Raw genomic sequence first — 21,284 nt, 5'->3', positions numbered from 1 at the left:
TAAACTGGCACAATCAGTGATGGGACCAGTCAGATGGAATTACGTCCAGTTCCCAGATTCTACCTAAGACCTCAGTCAATCTCACTGCTAGTACTGGACCACCATCCTTAAAAATCTCAGGGGTCAACCTGTCAGGGCCTGCTGCTCTCCCTCGCTTCAGATTTCCTATAGCTTTTTCAACCTCACAGAGGGTTGGAGGACTTACATCAATTTGCCATTCAGGACGACTGGGGATCGTGGGTAATTGAAGTGTGGCTGAAGGCCAGTTGAACTGATCCCTAAAGTGTTCTGCCCATCGATCCAACCTCCTGGATTGAGAATGAATTATATGCCCATCTTTATCTGAGATGGTTTCACTGATATTCGGGTTCCTAATACCGGTTTCTTTAACGAGTCTGAATAGCTGCCTACTGTTACCTATTGCCGCTGCCTTTTCCATCTCTCTTGCTTTCGCTACCCACCACTGTTCACGATCATTACGTAGACTTCTTATAAGCCTGCGCTTAAGTTGACTCCGCTCTTCGTTATGCTCAGAGCCAGGTGGGATGAGTTTACGAGCATCTATCAGTGCGGTAGATGCTGCCGAGATCCATTGTTTCTCCCTAACGTTATGGTTTACCTTATTAGCGGATATCACTGCTGATTCCACAGCTTTTCGGATGTCATTCCACGCTGCCTCGGGGTGGACACAACTTACATGGCTGCCTAACTGTTTTTCTAGTTGTTCCTGAAATATATTCTTAGCTTGCCTACCATTAAGTAGAACCCTTAGAGGCTTCCCTGCAGTGTCTTTCCTACGTCCAGTAAGACGCAGACAAATACGTGCTCGCACTAGAGCATGATCTGAATCTAAGCATGTGCCCCAGAATGAGCGACAGTCTTCTATCGAGCCCCTCCATCGGTGGCTGATAGCGATGTGATCTAATTGGGTCCAACGTTGGGACGAATTCGGGGGTCGCCAGGTCAAAAGATGTTTTTCCTTATGCTTAAAGTTAGTATTTGCAAGAAATAGGCGGTTATCTGAGCATAGCTGCAACAGACGGTCGCCATTATCTGTTCTTTTCGCCATGACACCATAAGATCCACCCAGGTGTCCTTCCCTTTCACTTAGTTTACCTACTTGAGCATTAAAGTCACCTGCTACTATTACTACATCAGAACGCCTAGCTTCTCGGAGAAGGTCAGAAAGTTTCCTGTAGAACTCATCTTTTATATCGTCTGAGCTGCAGTCAGTGGGAGAGTAGGCAGAGACGACGAAGAGGCAACGACGAATTTCCCTATCTTTCCGAGTCCTTACTGATCCGTTTAGTCGAACAGCGCATAGACGACTGTCTACTGGGATCCAGTCTAAAAGAGCTAGTTCTGCCCTAGGACTTAATGCTATACCTACTCCAGCGAGGCCACGGGAAGCAGCGTCAGGGCTTCCAGATACACGGAGCGTGTATCGAGATGAAACTTTATTTTGATTAGGTGCGGTCAAATGAATGACACTACTCGGATCTTGTATGCGCGTTTCGGAGACGCAGCACACATCGATGGTGTAAGATTCTAGAGTTCTAGCTAAGGAAGCCTGTTGTCCTATTTGGCACAATGTTCGGACATTAAAAGTTCCTATATGTAGTTTAGAGCGTGGTTTCAAGAGACCAGGAATAACGTTCTGTGTACTCGAATCGTTTGCCCTAGCGGTGCGACGCGATAAAAGGACGTGGGAAGGGTTAGTCGAGGAGATAACAGAGTTATTAGGTGTAGGAAGGATTTGAAAGCGACCAACTTAGTCTTGTGTGCAGTTAAGGGTATGAGGGCTAGTATCACTTCCCGGCTGCCCACACCGTGGAAGGGTATTTCTTGAGGGACCTGAAAAAGAAGTTGGATTAGTGTTGGTCTTAACGACCTGGGAGCGTGACCGCAGTGCCCAAGGGACATCTGCTTGAGGCCGGTCACGCACGGCCTTTTTGTGGGGGATTTTTGACGTGTTAGCTCCGTTCTTCAAAAGTCCTTACCGCCGGAGACGGAAATCCGTGGGATGAGGCGAGGTGTGCATTTTTAGGGTCGACCTTTTCTAACCCCACCCCTCCTTGTGGGAAGGCAGCATCGCTGTCATGCTGGTTGTCTGAAGGAAACACCTTACTGCTTTCACACCTCTGTACAGTCAGCAGTACGACTTCGCCTTCGGACCTTGGGATTGCTGCTTTTAGTCTCACCGCTCTTCAACCGACCTGTCTGGCATGGTAGGACCTTGAGGAACGATTGTTCCAGCCAGCATAGCTCGATTGGATCATCACGATAGGCAAGCCCGACCACCACGTCAAGGTAGCAGCAACGGTCGGGCCAAGTATTGACAGTTTACCTCGTGAGTTCATGAGATAGTTCTGTCGTTAATAATCTCATGATTTACAAGTGAGAAGAGTATAAATAAGTTATATTCCAATGACCAAGTCATAATCTACAGATTGTTATGTGATAAACAACGATATCTATTTCTGAATCTTACATCTTATGTGGTTAGCAACTGATGACAGTGAAACAAAACTTAATTTTCAGTTTATTACAACTCAGAAATATGCCCTCGATTCCTTAGTAAATCGAAACAATAAAACAGAATAGTATTATTAGAAGGGGTTTTGTGGAGATTTAGTATTTTCATAGTTGCAAAAGTGAGTCAATTGAAGCTGAACCACCAAGGAAAACCTGGAAGCACTGGACGGCCGTTTCGTCCTATTGTGAGACTAGCTTGGTGGTCTAGCTTCAATTGACTCACGCTTGCAGCTATGAAAATACAGAATAGTATGCTAATAGATGAGGATACAGATATATAATAGCACTGGTCTATTCACTACGAAAATTCTTTACGCTGAAACAACATATTAATAAAGTAGTTTTTTTTATCCAAGTTACTCTATAATACAGAAGTAATTACATAAATCGGTAACGGATTGAAGATACCACCAGTATTGTAGTTTGACAACTCTTTACCAGTAACACCTTCTATAATCGAATCGTACCCACCCAGTTAAAATCAGAAGCGAAGAGGTTGGAAGATATATTTGATGCGTTATCAATATATCGAGAAGCGATTTAATCTAATCTGGCTAATGATCGTAGGAGATGTTTCCCACGCCGTTCTGTAACGTGATCTGGTGCGGTTACATGATCGAACGCCTTCAGCCAAAAAAGTCCACCTAAATTAATGTGATCAGCATCCAATGTCGAACACTTACAAAGCTATTGATTTTGGGGAATTATTTACAGCTAAACAGGATATTTATTAAGGTATGGTTCCTAAGGGAACAAACAAAGGATTATTTACATAGATAAACAAATTAAAATATCCCTATTATTTAAAGAATATTAATTCTACGTTAGTGATTTGAATATCACATTTTAATTTCTTTAACTTTCTGGGCTAAAATCTACTTTTATCGATCGTTTGTTGAGGTAGACAAAAAATGTAAACATTTAATCAAAGACGACCTTTGGTCACATGATCTTTATCTATAACCTTGGTTGTGATTGGTCAATTGGATTTGTATAAATGTCCAATAAAGAAAGTGGACAAAAAATAACCAGCATAAAGAAAAATGTTATTGACAAATTTTAATGTATAGAGGAGAAAAACAACATTACGAATCAGAGAACAATATATTATATAATAGATGACAGTAATTTTTGACGAGACTATAATTTATGAACGAACCAATTAGATTTACAATAACAGGTTTCGAATTCGGGCGCGAAATTCATTCATCCATCCATCTGGCTAAATAGTTTTGGGATTATAGTTCATGTCAGATAGTGATGAAAACCCTAAATCTAATTCATAACCTTAATCATCAACTGTAAATCACAATTCTAGTACCTCACACTAGTTTATAACCATCATTTAGTCCTAGTTAGTAGTAGGTGGACATTCTGTAAGTCACTTTAACGTCGCTCAGATGTCGTCTATAAATTATATATCGACTTTACGTGAGAGATGAAATCATATTCAGCAAATTAATGTGACAAACTGATGATGATAATAATGAAGTCGAAATCTAAATGAAAATATGATTTATTTATTTATTTGAACACATAAATATTGGTACAAAGGGGCACCGAATACATATGCGCCGCACAAATCTCATTTGATTTGTGTGAGGGCTGTGATACTGCCCACGTGCCCAAACTAAAGCAGGTGGTTTTCTTAGGGGGCTACACCCGGAGCGGACTCTCCCCACTCTCGGCCGTACCAGAGCATTTGGGGGCATGAAAATATGAAAATAATTAAGGAGATCGATTGAATAGGTAAAGGATCTATGTTTTATCTTAACTACTTCGAAAGTTCTTTCATCTTGTTTGTAATTCACCTAATAATTTATATCCCAACTATTGAATATTAAGTGGGGGACTGGTAACAAGATGAATAAACCTTTAAGATAATTAGGTTGAAGCATTAACAATTTTAGTGAAAATGGTGTTTACTGTTTGTGTCATATCGTAAAGGGTTCTTTCTTTCGGATTAGAAATCGATAACAGTTATGAATATCTATCTACTCCTCGACTACAAACAGCTATTTATTGCATAACTACTCATTTCTCAAGGGTTTTTTTCTCCGGATAGTTCTAAAAATCACACTAGTTATATATATATATATATGCCCTGGTATGGCCGAGAGTGGGGAGAGTCCGCTCTCCCTCTCCAAATGCTCCCACATGGCCACGCGTATATAGCCTCTGCCAGAGAAGTCCTACTCACTGCCTTCTCATGGTAGCGGTGTTGTTTACAAAATTGAGAGGACAAAAAATGAATGTCCGGCGCTTTAACCGGGTTGGTGCATATGGAGGATCCAGCTAAGGGGAGTTGGAAAACCCTGATTACAAACCAATAGTGTACATGGTCTCCACGGTCCTCAAGGAAAAATTGGGGTATGAAACAATCGTTGGTCACCGGCTACCATGGGACTGTATCTCCTCACGATGTTCCACTGCCTTGTGGATCAGACCTTAAAATCAAAGGCTCCCGGTGTGGTCCCCTAAGAAAACTACCTGAGCAATATCACAGCCCTCACACAAATCGAATGAGATTTTTGCGGCGCATATGTATTCGGTGCCCCTTTGTACCAACATTTATGTGTTTAAATAAATAAATAAATACTACAAAAAAATCCTCAAAACAAGACATCCTAAAGTAAAAATATTTAAGACGCTTACTTGACTAGAACTGGTGTTGAATAACAAGCAGCTGGACAAACATAAAGTGAAATATTTAAAGCATCATTCTCCAACTTAATGAAGAAACTTTTAGCTTCAAGAATATAATTATTATTTCCATATATATTATTAGACAATGATGAAGATAATAATGTTGTAAGACTTGGAGAACGCCATACAGATAATTCAACTGCCATTAAATGTGGTGAACTAATACTACCTTCACGAGATAATAAACGTATTTCAAAATTTGCATAAACACCTGGTTTATTCAAATGAATTCGACGAAATAGTATATCACGATACAATGAATCTGGTGGATAATCAAATGATATATGATCATGGTTTACATAGAATGAACCGATACTACGAAGTACAGCCTAGAAGAATAAATAAATAAGACTTGGAAGTGAGAATAAATCAATTCAATACTAACAATAAATATTTTTGTATCAAAGTGGGTAGAATATAAACATTTTCCATTACTATGTTAACAACTAAATTCAGTTGGGTTAAGAGAAGGATGTGAAATCAAAACAGTCATCCAGAGATTATAAGCAAAGATGGATAGTGGCCAGCAGTGGAATCCAATTAGACGCGCGTTTCGTCCTATTTCGGACTCGTCCGCTGGATGTACCTGTATCTCAGATTTGATGTTTACTCTGGGACTCAAACCCAGTGGATAACGCGATGGCGTTTGAAACGAAAGGTACTGGGTTCGAGTCCCAGAGTGAACATCAACTCTGAGATGCAGGTACACCCAGCTGACGAGTCCCAAATATGACGAAACGCGCGTCAAACTGGATTCCACTGTTAGCCACTATCCATCTTTGCTTAGAATGCTTGTGAATTAAGACAATATCGAGGCGATACGCACAGTATGCACATATGGCCAATCAGAGACTGACCAGTTGCAGTCCTAAACATCAATGGGAAGATTCAAACAAACAATACTAAGTGAATTCAGTCATCAAGAGATATTAACAAAAGTGAGTACATAATCGAGAATGATATTCTGCTACTGAGAGGTACTAAATCAGTAGTAGTAGTAGTAGTAGTCACCTTTATTTATAGGAAAAATATAGTTAAACTATAATGACTGTCATTGAGATCCTTTCATATCAGAAAGGATTTATTGAAGTAACGAAAATAAAAGAGCTACAACTAGCCTAATATATATATATAATTAACGCTGAAACTACAAGTTGAAGGTGAATTTATAATGTTCCTTGGAGGATAGAAAGATACTTTTTCTCAACAATCAACATAATCAGTTAATCTCAATTCCGATTCCAAACTGTCATATGACAGATGTTTGAAAGATGGCTATCTATTCGGTGATGTATTAGGAAGATTAGGCTTTCAGACAAAGAGAGACGCTACTATAACATTATCTGATCAATGTACAGAAATATGATCGAAGAATATTGTGAAAATTTGATAGTTGTAAGGATACTACAGTTTTGAGGTCCGCTGAACAGAGAAAATCTAGTTAATACATATTCGAATCGGCTTTAAAACTATTTAAATCTATATGACAAGGGGGTTTTGTGGAGATTTTAGTAATTTTATATAGGTAAGATCATGAGTCAATTGAAGCTAGATCACCATGGAAAACCTGGAAGCACTGGACAACCGTTTCGTCCTATAGTGGGAACCCTCAACAGTGCACATCCACGATCCCGCCTCGAAGGATTAGAACCCAGGACCTACCAGTCTCGCCCCAGAGCACTTAAGCGATAGACCACTGAGCCGGCATCGTGGATTGGTTGAGGTTAGACATTAACACCGCTGGATGCTGACCATCTCAGGGTTCTAATCCCTCGAGGCGGGATCGTGGATGTGCACCTTTCCAGCACACTGGGGTCATAGCTGTTTCCTGGCGTCCGGTGCTTCCAGGTTTTCCATGGCGGTCTAGCTTCAATTGACTCATGATCTTACCTATATAAATCTATATAGTCTGAAACTGTGAGACATGAATTATGCTTACACACTTAACTGTGATATAACTAGCTGGTGATAAAACATAGATATTGCAAAACCTTGATGATTGTACGTACATGGTAATCATCTTTTTTGTTTATTGATATCAAGCTTAAAGAGACATAAGGATAAGCCCAGTTACACCCATTTTGCCATTTAGAGTGGGTTAATTGTTCATATCAATAGGACCAGACCTATCATTCCAACTTTATATGAAATAGTCTGGAATGAAAAATTTCAAAAAATGGATGACAATTCTACATACCTGATGAACACCGTAAACACCAGATTGAAGTAATTTCTCACACCCACCATCAATTAATGTATGACGCCATGAACGTATTAAATTATGCATAGATGAAAGTGATGTGACTGGTTGCCATAATGAATTTGATTGTCTGTTTAGATAAAGTTTGAAGAAAACAATATATTAAAAGAAATACTTACGGTATACACAAAGAATTTTAAGCATAAACATTGTTGAACATAACGAAATACTACTGAAATTCTATTTAAAAGTAACATTGTCAGCATTCTTGCTGGGGGTATTTTTTCACTCCAAAAATAAGCAAATTGATATTTTCATAGTTGAAAGCATGAGTCAATTGAAGCTAGACCACCAAGGAAAACCTGGAAACACTGGACAACCGTTTCGTCCTATTATGGGACTCCTCAGCGCTGCGCATCCACGACCTCGCCGGAAAGAAAATAGAGTCTCATCAACAAGATATTAAATCAAGTGGTAATGAAAACATCAAATTGTATATGAGATAAAACGACTGTATCCAGGATTCCTGGATTTCACTGCTATCCGCTACCCATCTTTGCTTATAATACTTGTGAATTACGGTTATATCGAAGCAATACGCACACATGCGACTAAGAATCTGATCAATTTCAGTCCTAAACATCAATGGGAAGATTCAACTAAACAATACCAAAGTGAATTTAAGCGTTATGTACCGTAGACTACTTTGTTACTACACAAGCACAAAAATACACACACACAAGTATTTATATTGATAGACTGAAACAGCTGGAAAATAAATACAACATATGCGTAACTATACGACATTTGAACAAATAATTATCTAGCTGTTTACTTGTAAATGGATATTACAAGGTATTTAAGTTAACCGAAAGATCAAAGATTTCAGGCTCAAACGATAGTGAAGATTACTTATGATAGTAAGTAGTTATTATCACAGGTAACACTGCTTTATGCTTTTATGGACAAAGGTGTACAAGTGGGGGGGGGAGTGTCGGAACACTGTCATTGAACATGTTCACAACAAATAACTTTAGGTTATTTATGATTTCTCATTTTAACTTTGAATACGTTAAATAATGAATCCGATTTATTTACTTACGCCTGCAACCCCTCGTGGAGGAGCATAGACCGCTCACCAGCATTCTCCATCCAACTCTGTCCTAGGCAATCCTTTCCAGTTAACATTCATCCTTTTCATATCTGCTTCTATTTCTCGGCGTAATGTGTTCTTTGGCCTTCCTCTTCTCCGCTTCCCTTCACCATTCCGAGTTAGAGATTGCCTCGTGATGAAGTTTGGTGATTTCCTCAATATATATCCAATCCACTTCCAACGTCTTTTCCTAATTTCCTCTTCAGCTGGAAGTTGGTTTGTCCTCTCCCATAAAACGCTGTTGCTGATAGTTTCCGACCAGTGAATGTTGAGTATTTTGCGTAAACTACTGTTTATAAATACTTTTACCTTCTTGACGATGAATGTAGTAGTTGTTCACGTTTCAGCTCCGTACAGTAGTACTGTCTTGACGTTCACATTGAAGATTCTCACTCTGAAGTTAGCTGACAGTTGTTTTGAGTTCCATATGTTCTTCAATTGTAAGAATGAGGTCCTTGCTTTGCCAGTCCTAGCCTTTACATCTGCATCCGATCCTCCTTGTTTATCAACGATGCTTCTCAGGTACGTGAATGTTTCCACCTCTTCCAGAGTTTCTCCATCAAGTGTGATTGGGTTGGTGTTCTCCGTGTTGTATTTGAAAGTCCTGTTTTTCCTTTGTGTATGTTGAGGCCTATGGATGCAGAGGCTGCTGCTACATTTGCTGTCTTCATCTGTATTTGTTCGTGTGTATGAGATAGGAGGGTTAGGTCATCTCCGATGTCCAAATCATCTAATTGATTCTGAGATGTCCATTAATCTGAGTTAGTTGTTTAACAGCGCCATGTTTTCTCTATAATTTAACTACCTTCAAAATCATATATTAAATGACGTGTTACACTGAATATTTCTAATTATCCAATTATCCATTAACTACGTAGAATTCGGGACAAATCTGTATTGGTTCACGGTGGAGCAATGTATATTAGCGTAACGAGAGGCAATGAAAATTAACAAGATGAACAACAGAGAATGTGAGGTATTGATTTCTACTTCAGTGGAAAGCGAAAAATACGCGATATAGTTCAAAAGGAACGAATGAGATTGAGTTATAAAGTGTGGGCTCAAGATTTATGGGAAGATAGGGGTAAATTCATGTGCACTATTACCACTATCGAACCCTGGCTATGTTACCCAAGATCTACAGTCGTAGATTACGATCATTAGGCGTGGTTCGAATAGAAAGCCTGAATCTACCGACAGGAGACAGATTACTAATTGTTGATGAAGTATCCTGACTTTAGACGCGAAATTCATTCACCCATGTGGCTAAACAAAACTCTTGGATTATAGCTGATGTCAACTTGTGATGAAAACCGTAAATGTGGTTACTGACCTTAACTTCTAGCCGTAGGTCCTCGTCTTAATTTCTCAGACTGATTCATAAACCTATTTTGAGCGTAAGAAGCAGAGTTTCTCAAGGTTAATTTTATATCGCTTAAAGGTCATCAATAAATTAAAGTCTCACCGTTTCTGCTCGTATTAAGGATAGTTATCCAAGTACTTGTGTATAGACTTTTGTGGTGTAAGATTATACATGTCATGAGTAAGTAACAGATCATACTGACATCGAATACTAACTAGAAATATGTGTTGTAGCTTGAAAGATAACACTTGAATGCTCTAAGCAGTGGGTAATGAACTACAATCATGAATGGTATATACATCAGTAGAGAAACATATACAATAGTGTCTGTATTAGAAAGTTTAGATCAAAATCACACCGCATTGTAAATTTTAACCTCTGATACAAATGGTCGTCATAAAAAACTCGTACATAAGACAGCTTTCCCCTTTTATAAACACTGCAGTAGCGAGATACACTGACAGATGGATTGTTGAGATTACGTGAATTTAATCAAAAAGTAAGCATGGACTGATAAGTCTATAAGTTGTGGCTGGTGTATTGAATATTTTTATTTATTTGAACACTTAATTTGTGTGAGGGCTGTGATACTGTCCGGGTGCCCAGACCGAAACATGTGGTTTTCTTAGGGGGCCACACCCGGAGCCTTTCATTGTAAGGTCTAATCCACAAGGCAGTGGAACAACGTAAAAAGATGCAGTCCCATGGTAACCAATGACCAACAACAAGTTCACACGTCATTTGTTCCCTCAGGATACTGGAGCCCAAGTGCACCATTGGTTTGGAATCAGTGTTTTCCAACTCCCCTAGGTGGATCCTCCGTGCTCACGAACCCGGTTAAAGCGCCAGACATTCACTTTTTGTCCTCTGAATTTTGTAAACACCCCCGCAGTGAGTAGGACTTCCCTGTCAGAGGCTATATACGCATGGCCATGTGAGAGCATTTCGAGAGGTAGAGTGTACTCTCACCACTCTCGGCCGTACCAGGGCATTTGGGGGCTCACAGTTATATAATATACCCTTGTGGGCCAAGGTAATTTTGTACTGGTTTTCAGGAGAACCAGACACCATCCTGACTTTCATGTGACAGACCAAACAGTATAGCTCAATCCCGTTTAACAGGTGAGCCAGACACTGCCCAGGCTTAACCCCAGCAGTACAGCTCAATCCCGCCCCACAATAGAACCAGACACTATATGGGCTTTAACGCTACAATCCGAACAGTACAGCTCAATCCTGTGGCTCAATCACACAGGTACCAAGCACCCTGATGGACCAGATTGGTTTGTAATCAGTGTTTTCCAACTCCGCTTATTAGCTGGATCCTCCTTGTCCACCAACCCGACTAAAGCATCGGTTATTGAATACCATACAACATATCCCAAGAACCTAAACCCATCTCAATATTCACAGATTCCTTATCTCGTGTATAACCCTTCATTAAACTATAGCAAGTACCAAAATTATCATAAGAATAATTCATTTTTTTAAAGGATTATTTCCCTCTAAGAAAAATAATCATTTTACACCTACGTAGAATTTTACTAAAACAGTATTGGAGGAGTTACATGAACGCCTACACACAAGCACACACACACATTTATAAATACAACATAACTAATATGACACTAAAAGAGATAGAAACATATATTTCAGTATTATGATGAGGATTATTATCAAAATTGAAATAGTTACTATTATTATTACTATCAGTGACGTAAATAATTTTTGTTTCCCTTAGCAACTAACATTCTCTATAGAAAGAGATCACAAGATGATGATGATGATGATAATGAGGAGGAGGAGGACAATTCTAAATTAATTTTACTCAAGTAATATTGAGATAATATTGATGATGATAATTCACCTCTGAATGTATAAATAGAATAAATCAGTGGGGAAAACATATATATCCGGAAACATAAAAGATAAAAAAAAAGAGGGTGATATGAAAACAAGATTAATAAAGTAATATGTAGTAAATGTTTATGTATCGATGGTAAAAATAGAGAAAGAAAATGTTACCGGGGGGGGGAAGGTTAGAAGAGAGTAAATATTTCTGTCAAGTATAAAATTACTTTACTGTTTATAGACAATGAAGATATGTCAGTCAGTTTGTCAGTCATAATGTAGAACTTCGTACATAAGTACACCAGTTCGAGTTGCCATACCATATTAACAGAGATGCAGTTGTCCATTCAAATCCCATAGTGGTAGAAGTAGTAAGAGTATAAGCATTATGTGAAAGGTTAGGGTTTGAAGATATTATTCAAGGAGTATAATACAGTGAAATAAATTTGGGAAGAGAAGAAGAAAGGGATATAAAGAATTCAAAAGATTAGAATTTGAAAGAACACACAAAGAATGGATGCACCTTCGCCAATGCAAAAGATATATGTACGCAAACAGTGAAAATCAGCATTATTCTGTTGACAATCGGAAAAAAGTTGAGTGAAAATGGAGAGAATGAATAATTTGGCTATTTCAAATGATAAATTAGAATAAACTAAGAGATTATAACTACTCATTATAAAAAGCCATTCACAAATGTAGTGTACTGGTTAATAAACATAGATTATTGATTGTTTTGAATATTTCTCAGAAATTATTCAACTCGAATAAAATGTAATTAATCCAAGTCCCCAAAATTAACAAAATGAATATTAATATTTTAGAGTGCCCCAAATGCCCTGGTAAAACCGAAAGTGGGGAAAGTCTGCTATCCCTCTCCAAATACTCCCACATGACCACGCGTATACAACCACTACCACATAAGCCCTACTCGCTGCCTTCTCGTGGCATTACTCTTGTTTGCGACATCCAGAGAACGAAAAGTGAATGTCCAAAGCTTCAACCAGGTTGGTGGACACGAAAAACCCACCTAGGGGAGTTGGAATACACTGATTACAAACCAATCGTGCACATGGTCTGCACGATCCTGAAGGAACAAATGGCGTATGAATCAATCGTTGGTCACCGGCTACTATGTGACTGCATCTCCTTACGATGCTCCACTGTCTTGTGGATCAGACCTTTAGATCAAAGGCTCAGGGAGTAGCCTTTTATGAAAACCACGTGCTTCAGTTCGGGCACGTGGGCAGTATCACAGCCCTCACAGAAATCAAATGAGATTTGTGTGGCGCATATGTATTCGGTGGCCAATATTTGTGTTGAAATAAATAAATTAGAAACGATACATTATAAGGTAAATCTACAGTGTATACGTATGATATAAATTTTACCTGTAAAAGTGAAACATTATTTTTTCTTTCGACTAACTACAGAAGTACGGTGAATTATTCCACGGATCAACGATAAACATTAGAAGAGAAGCAATAACATATGTAACAACATTCACACACACACACACAGGTATATAATGAATTGAACTTTATCTACTGATTGAGAGTCAGTCAGACAAATTAAGAATTCTTCCTTGTCATAGAAATCTTTTATCGGTCAGATTGTAGATAAGTAAACCAGAGAAAGAGATAAGAAAAAGAATCTGTAGTCTAGCCTAATATGATTTTTATACAAGCAGGTAAACAGTCAAGAGGTGCCTTATTAATAATGATAGCAGTAATAATAACGGAAAATAAGATTAAAAAGAATGAACACTGGATTTTAGCACGACGACACAGATTAATTAATAAATCAACCTCGTTCAAGCTCAAGTATTGATATTACGTTTACAGTATATGGATAATTATTGTTTCAAACGCCTCAGCATGAACGAGCTTGGGGAGGGTCCTCTTTAACTTCAAAGTCTTGTGATACAGCCACGTGTCTACAGTCTACGCCAGAGAAGTCGTACTCACTTTCTCTAGGCAGGTGTTTGAGGACGAAAAACGGATTTCCACTGCTTGAGCCGGGTTGGTAGGTACGAAGGAGCCATCTCGGAGAGTTAGAACGACTGGATTGCAAACCTACAAGATAAATGAGCTCCAGGATCCTAAAGGAATCTAAGGTGAATGAACCTATTTTAATTGCCAGATACCGTGGGACTGTATCTACTGACATTGCTTTGTTATCTTGCGAATTAAATCCTTATATCCATTATGAGGATTCCCTGATCCCTGTTGAGCGCCCGAACAGTATTGTAACTCATACATATGCAATCGGTGGTGGGAGTATTGAGAAAAACACTAAGACAATAAGCATGAGTAAGGGAAATAAGGAAAGGTTCATTTGTTAAAGTTTATTCTTCAATCCTGTCTGAGTACTATCTGTAAATCCAACGAGCACAAAATCTGGGTAAAGTAAAACTGTTGACTTTCATCAATTATATAATATCAAATCCGACGAAGTAATTTTAAATTCGAAGTAAATTCTATCGACACAATTCAATGAAAGTTTGTGGTTTAGGTTATCATCGAGCTTGAGCTCCTGTGAATGAGGTATTCAAAGTTCAGGTAATAAAAGTTTCAGATAAAGATTCATAAAGACTACATAGCTTGTTCTCGTTTGGTTGTAAATCCTATACCAGAGTACTGAATTGAATAGATATGAAAATTTGGGAATGGTTTTATTGATTACCAATGTGTTGAATGAAACCATTCAAGTAAAACATTATTCATCAACAATTTGTTGCGAAATTAGGTTGAAATGCATCATGTGGTGAATTGCATCTTATGAAGATAAGAATATTTATTTAGTTCGGCACCAAAATGCCCTGGTACGACTGAGGGTGGGGAGAGTCAGATAGCCCTCTCGAAATGCTCTCACATGCCCACGCGTATACAACAACTGACACACAAGTCCTACACATTGCCTTCTCGCGGCATTACTCTTGTTTACGACATCCAGAGGACGAAAAACGAATCTCTGACGCTTTATTTGTACCAATATTTATGTGTTCAAATAAATAAATAGTTTGAGCATAGGTAATATACCGTACACAAGGATAGTTTGTGTATGTCGGCATCCCTCATATCATATATACGTGTATAGTCAGTCAGTCATTCACAACGTTGAAATTCGTACGTACGTACATCAATTCGAGTTGCCATACCACATTAACACAGAGATGCAGTTGTCGATTCAAATCCCATAGTGGTAGAAGTAGTAAGAGTATAAGCCGTAATTGGAAAGATTAGGGTTTGAAGATGTTACTCAATGAGTATAATCCAGTGAAACAAATTTGGAAAAAAAAAACAAAGGGATATGAAGAATTCAGAATTTGGGAGAACACAAAGAGTGGATTCACCTTCGCCCTTGCAAACGATTTTGAACCATGTCATTCAAGGTCTCTGTCTCTAAACATCGGTTGCTATCATCTCGCGGATCCTAACCAGGTAGTCTACACCTACCAGAATGGCTCAGTCCAATTGTCAGTGACTTCATGGATTTGTGCCACGTTTTGGTTTGACCGCCCCTAGCTTTCTTTCAACCTGCTCCTACACCATAAAACATCGCACGTCATATACGTTTATTATCTTGGTAAATAAACTGAACAGTTTTATGTAAACTGTCTAAAGATTTTAAATTTAGCAAAGTTATCCGCAAAAGTCGAAGCTCATCTCATTACTATCATTATTCAAAAGAATATGATTTCAGATTTATGTAGCTCGTACATGATCCATTATACTACTACTGTGGTATGGTCTACTTATATCCATATAAGTAGTTTAAGATGATGGTCAGGCATAGAATGTATTTTGGCAGAAGATCGATAAGGAACGGACAGGAATGAAGCGCAATCGGTAAGAAAAGGCAAGAATAGTGAAATCAGAGAAGACGGGCTCATATTTGTACAAGGAACAGTTAAGAATGAGATAATTGATTGTTATATCTGTATATATCATGAATTGTTGTTTATTAGTAATTTAAATACAATCCAGCTCAGGTAAATAATGTCGGATAGTTCAGATAAACAAAAAAACAAATCAAATCAGTATGAGTGTATTACCAAGTATATATAGATAACATGGCAAAAGTAGGAATATTCGAAGGGGGGGTTGTGGAGATTTTAGTAATTTTATATAGTTGAAATCAGGAGTCCCACAATAGAACGAAACGGCCATCCAGTGTTTCCAGGTTTCTCATGGTGGTCTACCCTCAATTGACTCATGATTTGAATTATATAAAAAGTAAGAGTAGTTTTTTTTTGGTTTTCAACAAAAAAAACGTTTAACAAAGAAAATCAATATCGTTCTCAAAAATAAACAAAGAACACAATATACAACAAGAAAAAAAACAAAAAAAAACCCCCCTCCTTAGATAATGATAATGCTTTATTGATTTATTTGACAATCAAGATTATTATGATTGTAGTATATTCTAGAAAATTGCCATTTTCAAAGGTAAAAATAAATAATTAATCAATAACTGATCAATAAATTAATTGATCGATTAATATGAATGAATCAACTAATTAATTGATTAGATATAAATGTTACTATAATTGAAATTAATGTAGTGAATTGTTTTTGCTTTTTGCTTTTCTCTTCTTCTTCTTCTTCTTCATCTTCATTAAATGAATACATGACAATAGTATACATGTTATTAAGAAAGAATTATGTGCCATAGTGATTATTGATGTTTATGTAATGAGAAAAGGTATTGTTATTTAGGACTACAATTGATCAGTTTCTTATTTGGTATATGTGAATACTGTGCGGAATGCCTTGATATTGCCTTAAGTTACAAGCTTTATAAGCAAAGATGGATAGTGGCTAGTATTTGGGACCGACCGACCGACGCGACCGTTGCTGCTACCTTGACGTGGTGGTCGGGCTTGCCTATCGTGATGAACTAATCGAGCTATACTGGCTGGAAAAATCGTTTCTCAAGGTCCTACCATGCCAGACAGGTCGGTTGAAGAGCGGTAAGACTAAAAGCAGCAATCCCAAGTCGTACTGCCAACTGTACAGAGGTGTGACAGCAGTAAGGTGTTTTCTTCAGACAACCAGCCTTCCCACAAGGAGTGGTGGGGTTAGAAAAGGTCGACCCTAAAAATGCACATCTCGCCTTATCTCACGGATATCCGTCTCCAGCGGTAAGGTCCTTTGAAGAACGGAGCTAACACGTCAAAAATCCCCCACAAAAAGGCCGTGCGTGACCGGCCTCAAGCAGTTGTCCCTTGGGCACTGCGGTCACGCTCCCAGGTCGTTAAGACCAACACTAATCCAACTTCTTTTTCAGGTCCCTCAAGAAATAGCCTTCCACGGTGTGGGCAGCCGGGAAGTGATATTAGCCCTCATAGCCGTAACAACACACGAGACCAAGTTGGTCACATTCAAATCCTTCCTACACATCCTAATTTGAGACTCGTCATCTGGATGTACCTGCATCTCAAGACTTAATAGATAAGTGGATAATGTAATGGTATTTGAAGCGAACAGTTCTGAGTTTGAGTCTCAGAGTGAATATCAACAAGTCTGGGATCCAGATATATCTAGCTGATGAGTTCCAAATAGAACGAAAAGCACGTCCTGGTTTCCATTACTAGCTACTAATCATCTTTGTTTATAGGATTACAAGTATTCACTTAAATAGTAATGAACTTTCATCTTATTTTTTCTATGACTGTTTTAAATTACAACACATAAGACCAGTGAAGTTCAACCAGGTCTGTTGGGAGATATCAACTCGCTGAAGACATTGGTGAATGGTTGCTCAATTTCGTGGATCAGTTGAAGTTAGACATTAACACCGTTGAATGCCGGCTTGCTCAGTGATCAAGTGCTAGCGCATGAGACTGACAGATCCTGGGTTTGAATCTCATGAGGTAGGATCGTGAATGCGCACTGCTGAGGAGTCCCACAATAGAACGAAGCGGCCGTCTAGTGCTTCCAGGTTATCCATGCTGGTCTTATTTATTTATTTATTTAAACACATACATATTGGTACAAAGGGGCACCAGATACATATGCGCCACACAAAACAATGAAAATGGGGAGAGAAAGGGGGAAGATGCGTATATATAAAAGGAAAAAAATGATAAAAAGGGAAGAGTCATAATGGGGGAAACTGAAATATACAACCAGGAGACTTTCAGTTAAGAAGTTATAACCACTCTTTATGAAGAAAGTGAAAGAAGGTTACAGCAGGCTCGCCACTGGCTTCTATTCTGAGCCATATCTGATAACGTCTCTAACCACTGTGTTGCACCATCTCTTGGATGGACTCCAGCCAGGGAGTCGTGAAGGACTAGCTTCAATTGACTCATGATTTCAACGATAACTTTTAAATATCTCTATAATTACATTAATAAAACTAAGATCAACAACTTAACCCGGAAATCAAGTGATTGAGAAAATAATTTTTTTTAAAAAAACAAAAGAGAGAAAAGAAAACACACACGAGGAAATGTTGATTGTTGTTTATTGATAAATTGAGTAAAATCTAGACAAAGCATAATAATCTGTATACGTCAGACAACTCACGTGCCATCCTCAAGGTCAAAAAAATGAGAAAGAAAATATGAATGAGATATGCTATTGGAGGATATTTGGTCAAGGTCAGAAGGGCAAAGTGGATATATATATATATATATATATATATATATATATACATGTTATTTGTATACACATTATGGACAGTTAGGTTTCCCCCCCCCTCATTGTATGTTTCTCATTTACGTAGTTACCGTGTAACATTTACAATAGATAGTGTTGACAAAAACAACAAAACTACTTCCTACCTATGGGATAATGAATAAATATATATACTGACCAACATATGTTGCTGTATGTGTACAACTATTTAATTGAATTCATGAGAGAAGCTAATAAAGCACGAGAATAAGTAATTAGAAAAAAAAAACACAAAAACTTAGTATCAGAGTGGATAACGTGATAGCGTTTGAAGCGAAAGGTATTGGGTTCGAGTCTCAGAGTGAACATCAACTCTGAGATGTAGGTACATCCAACTGACGAGTCCCAAATAGGACGAAACACGTGTCTAACTGGATTTCACTACTAGCCACTATCCATCTTTGCTTACAAAAAACAATTCATGTTATTAGATGAAGAACATAATAATGGATCAAACTACTAAAAAGAATATGAACATGAAGATGCATTTAGATGGTGACGGAAAAGACATTCTTATCTACCAAAATGTAGATCAGTAACCCACACCTTAATGACAGTGTAACGTATCCACTTTATACACCATTTTATAATGAACTATGAGCTATATTGGTTACATCAGGAAGTCACTTTACTAATCGAATGCTTAAGAATAGAGTGGGAAAAAACCTTCTCGTAAGCATCAAACATTATACTACTGATATTTTCAATAAGACACATTGAAGAAGTCACCCAACTGCGTCACAAGACAAGCTCGCACATGGAATCCTCAAGGTGAAAGGACACATTACGCCAAGAAATGGAGACAGACATGAGAAGAATGAACAAAAACTAGATAGAACTAGAAAGGAAGGCTCAAGACAAAGCTGGTTGGTCAGCTTTGGTTGGTAAGTAAGTAAGTAAGTAAGTAAGTAAGTAAGTAAGTAAGTAAGTAAGTAAGTAAGTAAGTAAGTAAGTAAGTAAGTAAGTAAGTAAGTAAGTAAGTAAGTAAGTAAGTAAGTAAGTAAGTAAGTAAGTAAGTAAGTAAGTAAGTAAGTAAGTAAGTAAGTAAGTAAGTAAGTAAGTAAGTAAGTAAGTAAGTAAGTAAGTAAGTAAGTAAGTAAGTAAGTAAGTAAGTAAGTAAGTAAGTAAGTAAGTAAGTAAGTAAGTAAGTAAGTAAGTAAGTAAGTAAGTAAGTAAGTAAGTAAGTAAGTAAGTAAGTAAGTAAGTAAGTAAGTAAGTAAGTAAGTAAGTAAGTAAGTAAGTAAGTAAGTAAGTAAGTAAGTAAGTAAGTAAGTAAGTAAGTAAGTAAGTAAGTAAGTAAGTAAGTAAGTAAGTAAGTAAGTAAGTAAGTAAGTAAGTAAGTAAGTAAGTAAGTAAGTAAGTAAGTAAGTAAGTAAGTAAGTAAGTAAGTAAGTAAGTAAGTAAGTAAGTAAGTAAGTAAGTAAGTAAGTAAGTAAGTAAGTATCTACCGTAATAATGAAAACAGTTACTAAGTCATACCACTACCTAGAAAGTACATGATAGGTAACCTACTGAATCAGTATCTTTTTATTACATCATACATACAACTAACAATGTTATTTTTTTGGCATTGTAAACATCAACAAAAATAACTTTTAAAAAACTCACAAAGTATACATCCCTCGAAAACATTGATCATAATCTCTGTATCGAAGTTTATATTCATCTATAGCTGAATTATTCAGTGATAATAAATCTGGAGTATTTGATGCAATATAATACAATGTTGTATTGATATATTTGGCGTTTACAGCTCCAGGAGCATATGAATAACTAATCGTTATCCCTGATGTCCATAGCTAATAAAACAATAAAATGAAGTATACACAATTAAATCCTATGATAGAAGCAATGAGAAGTTCATTGTTTATCATTTTATAATCAGAAGGGGTTTTATGGAGATTTCAGTATTTTCATAGTTGATATCAAGAGTCAATTGAAGCTAGACCATCATGGAAAACCTGGAAGCACTGAAAGACCGTTTCGCCCTATTGTGTGACTCTTCAGCAGTGCGTATCCATGATCCTGCCTCGCGAGATTCGAACCCGGGACATACCAGTCTCGCGCCACAGCACTTAACCGATAAACCACTGAGCCGGAATCCAACGGTGTTAATGTCTAACTTCAACCAACGGCCAACCAGTGATTCCAGGTTTTCCATGGTGGTCTAGTCTCAATTGACTCATGATTTCAACTATGAAAATATCATTTTATAACTTAATTAACACAATTACACTTTCTCATTGTGATTCAATAGAATATTTTGTTAAATGATAGGACTGTTTCAGAAACTTTGACAACATTTTGCAACTATGTTGAAACCATCACACTGAAAAAAAGAACAACCTGGTTTAATTTAATGTCGAATTAGTAGAAGGAACAAATTCGATTGAGCATCATTGAATACAAACAAATACTGAGAAAGGGTTTTGTGGAGATTTCAGTATTTTCATAGTTGAGATCAAGAGTCAATTGAAGCTAGACCACCATCGAAAACCTAGAAGCACTGGTAGGTCCTAGGTTCGAATCTCGTGAGGCGGGATCGTGGATGCGCACTGCCACTGAGGAGTCCCATAAAAGGACGAGACGGCCGTCCAGTTCTTCCAGGTTTTCCATGGTGGTCTAGCTTCAATTGACTCATGATTTCAACTATGAAAAATACAAACAAATACATCATAGTAACAATAGTTACGAACCTATCAGGTTCTGTTAAGTTCATACCATATTTATTAATAAATATTGGGGGCGTTATCATACATCAATGGAAGATACAGATGGCTAAAAATAAAG

General features: G+C 37.6%; 1 protein-coding gene across 1 annotated transcript in view; it reads right to left on the bottom strand.

Moving 5' to 3' along the window:
- The window catches only part of Smp_208020 (hypothetical protein), a gene marked incomplete at both ends in the record, with an annotated part of 62,074 nt that overhangs the window by 5,893 nt on the left and 34,897 nt on the right, over positions 1 to 21,284 (bottom strand). Inside the window, 3 exons of the mRNA XM_018795347.1 lie at positions 5,191 to 5,570; positions 7,439 to 7,571; positions 20,103 to 20,293. Of these exons, the coding sequence (XP_018649669.1) occupies positions 5,191 to 5,570; positions 7,439 to 7,571; positions 20,103 to 20,293 (704 nt within the window). The remainder of the gene's footprint in view (positions 1 to 5,190; positions 5,571 to 7,438; positions 7,572 to 20,102; positions 20,294 to 21,284) is intronic.

Source organism: Schistosoma mansoni, chromosome 2 (genome assembly GCF_000237925.1).
Source record: "Schistosoma mansoni strain Puerto Rico chromosome 2, complete genome".
Taxonomy (NCBI): domain Eukaryota; kingdom Metazoa; phylum Platyhelminthes; class Trematoda; order Strigeidida; family Schistosomatidae; genus Schistosoma; species Schistosoma mansoni.
The sequence above is the reverse complement of the archived record's forward strand: the minus strand, read 5'-3'. Positions and strand labels throughout refer to the sequence as shown.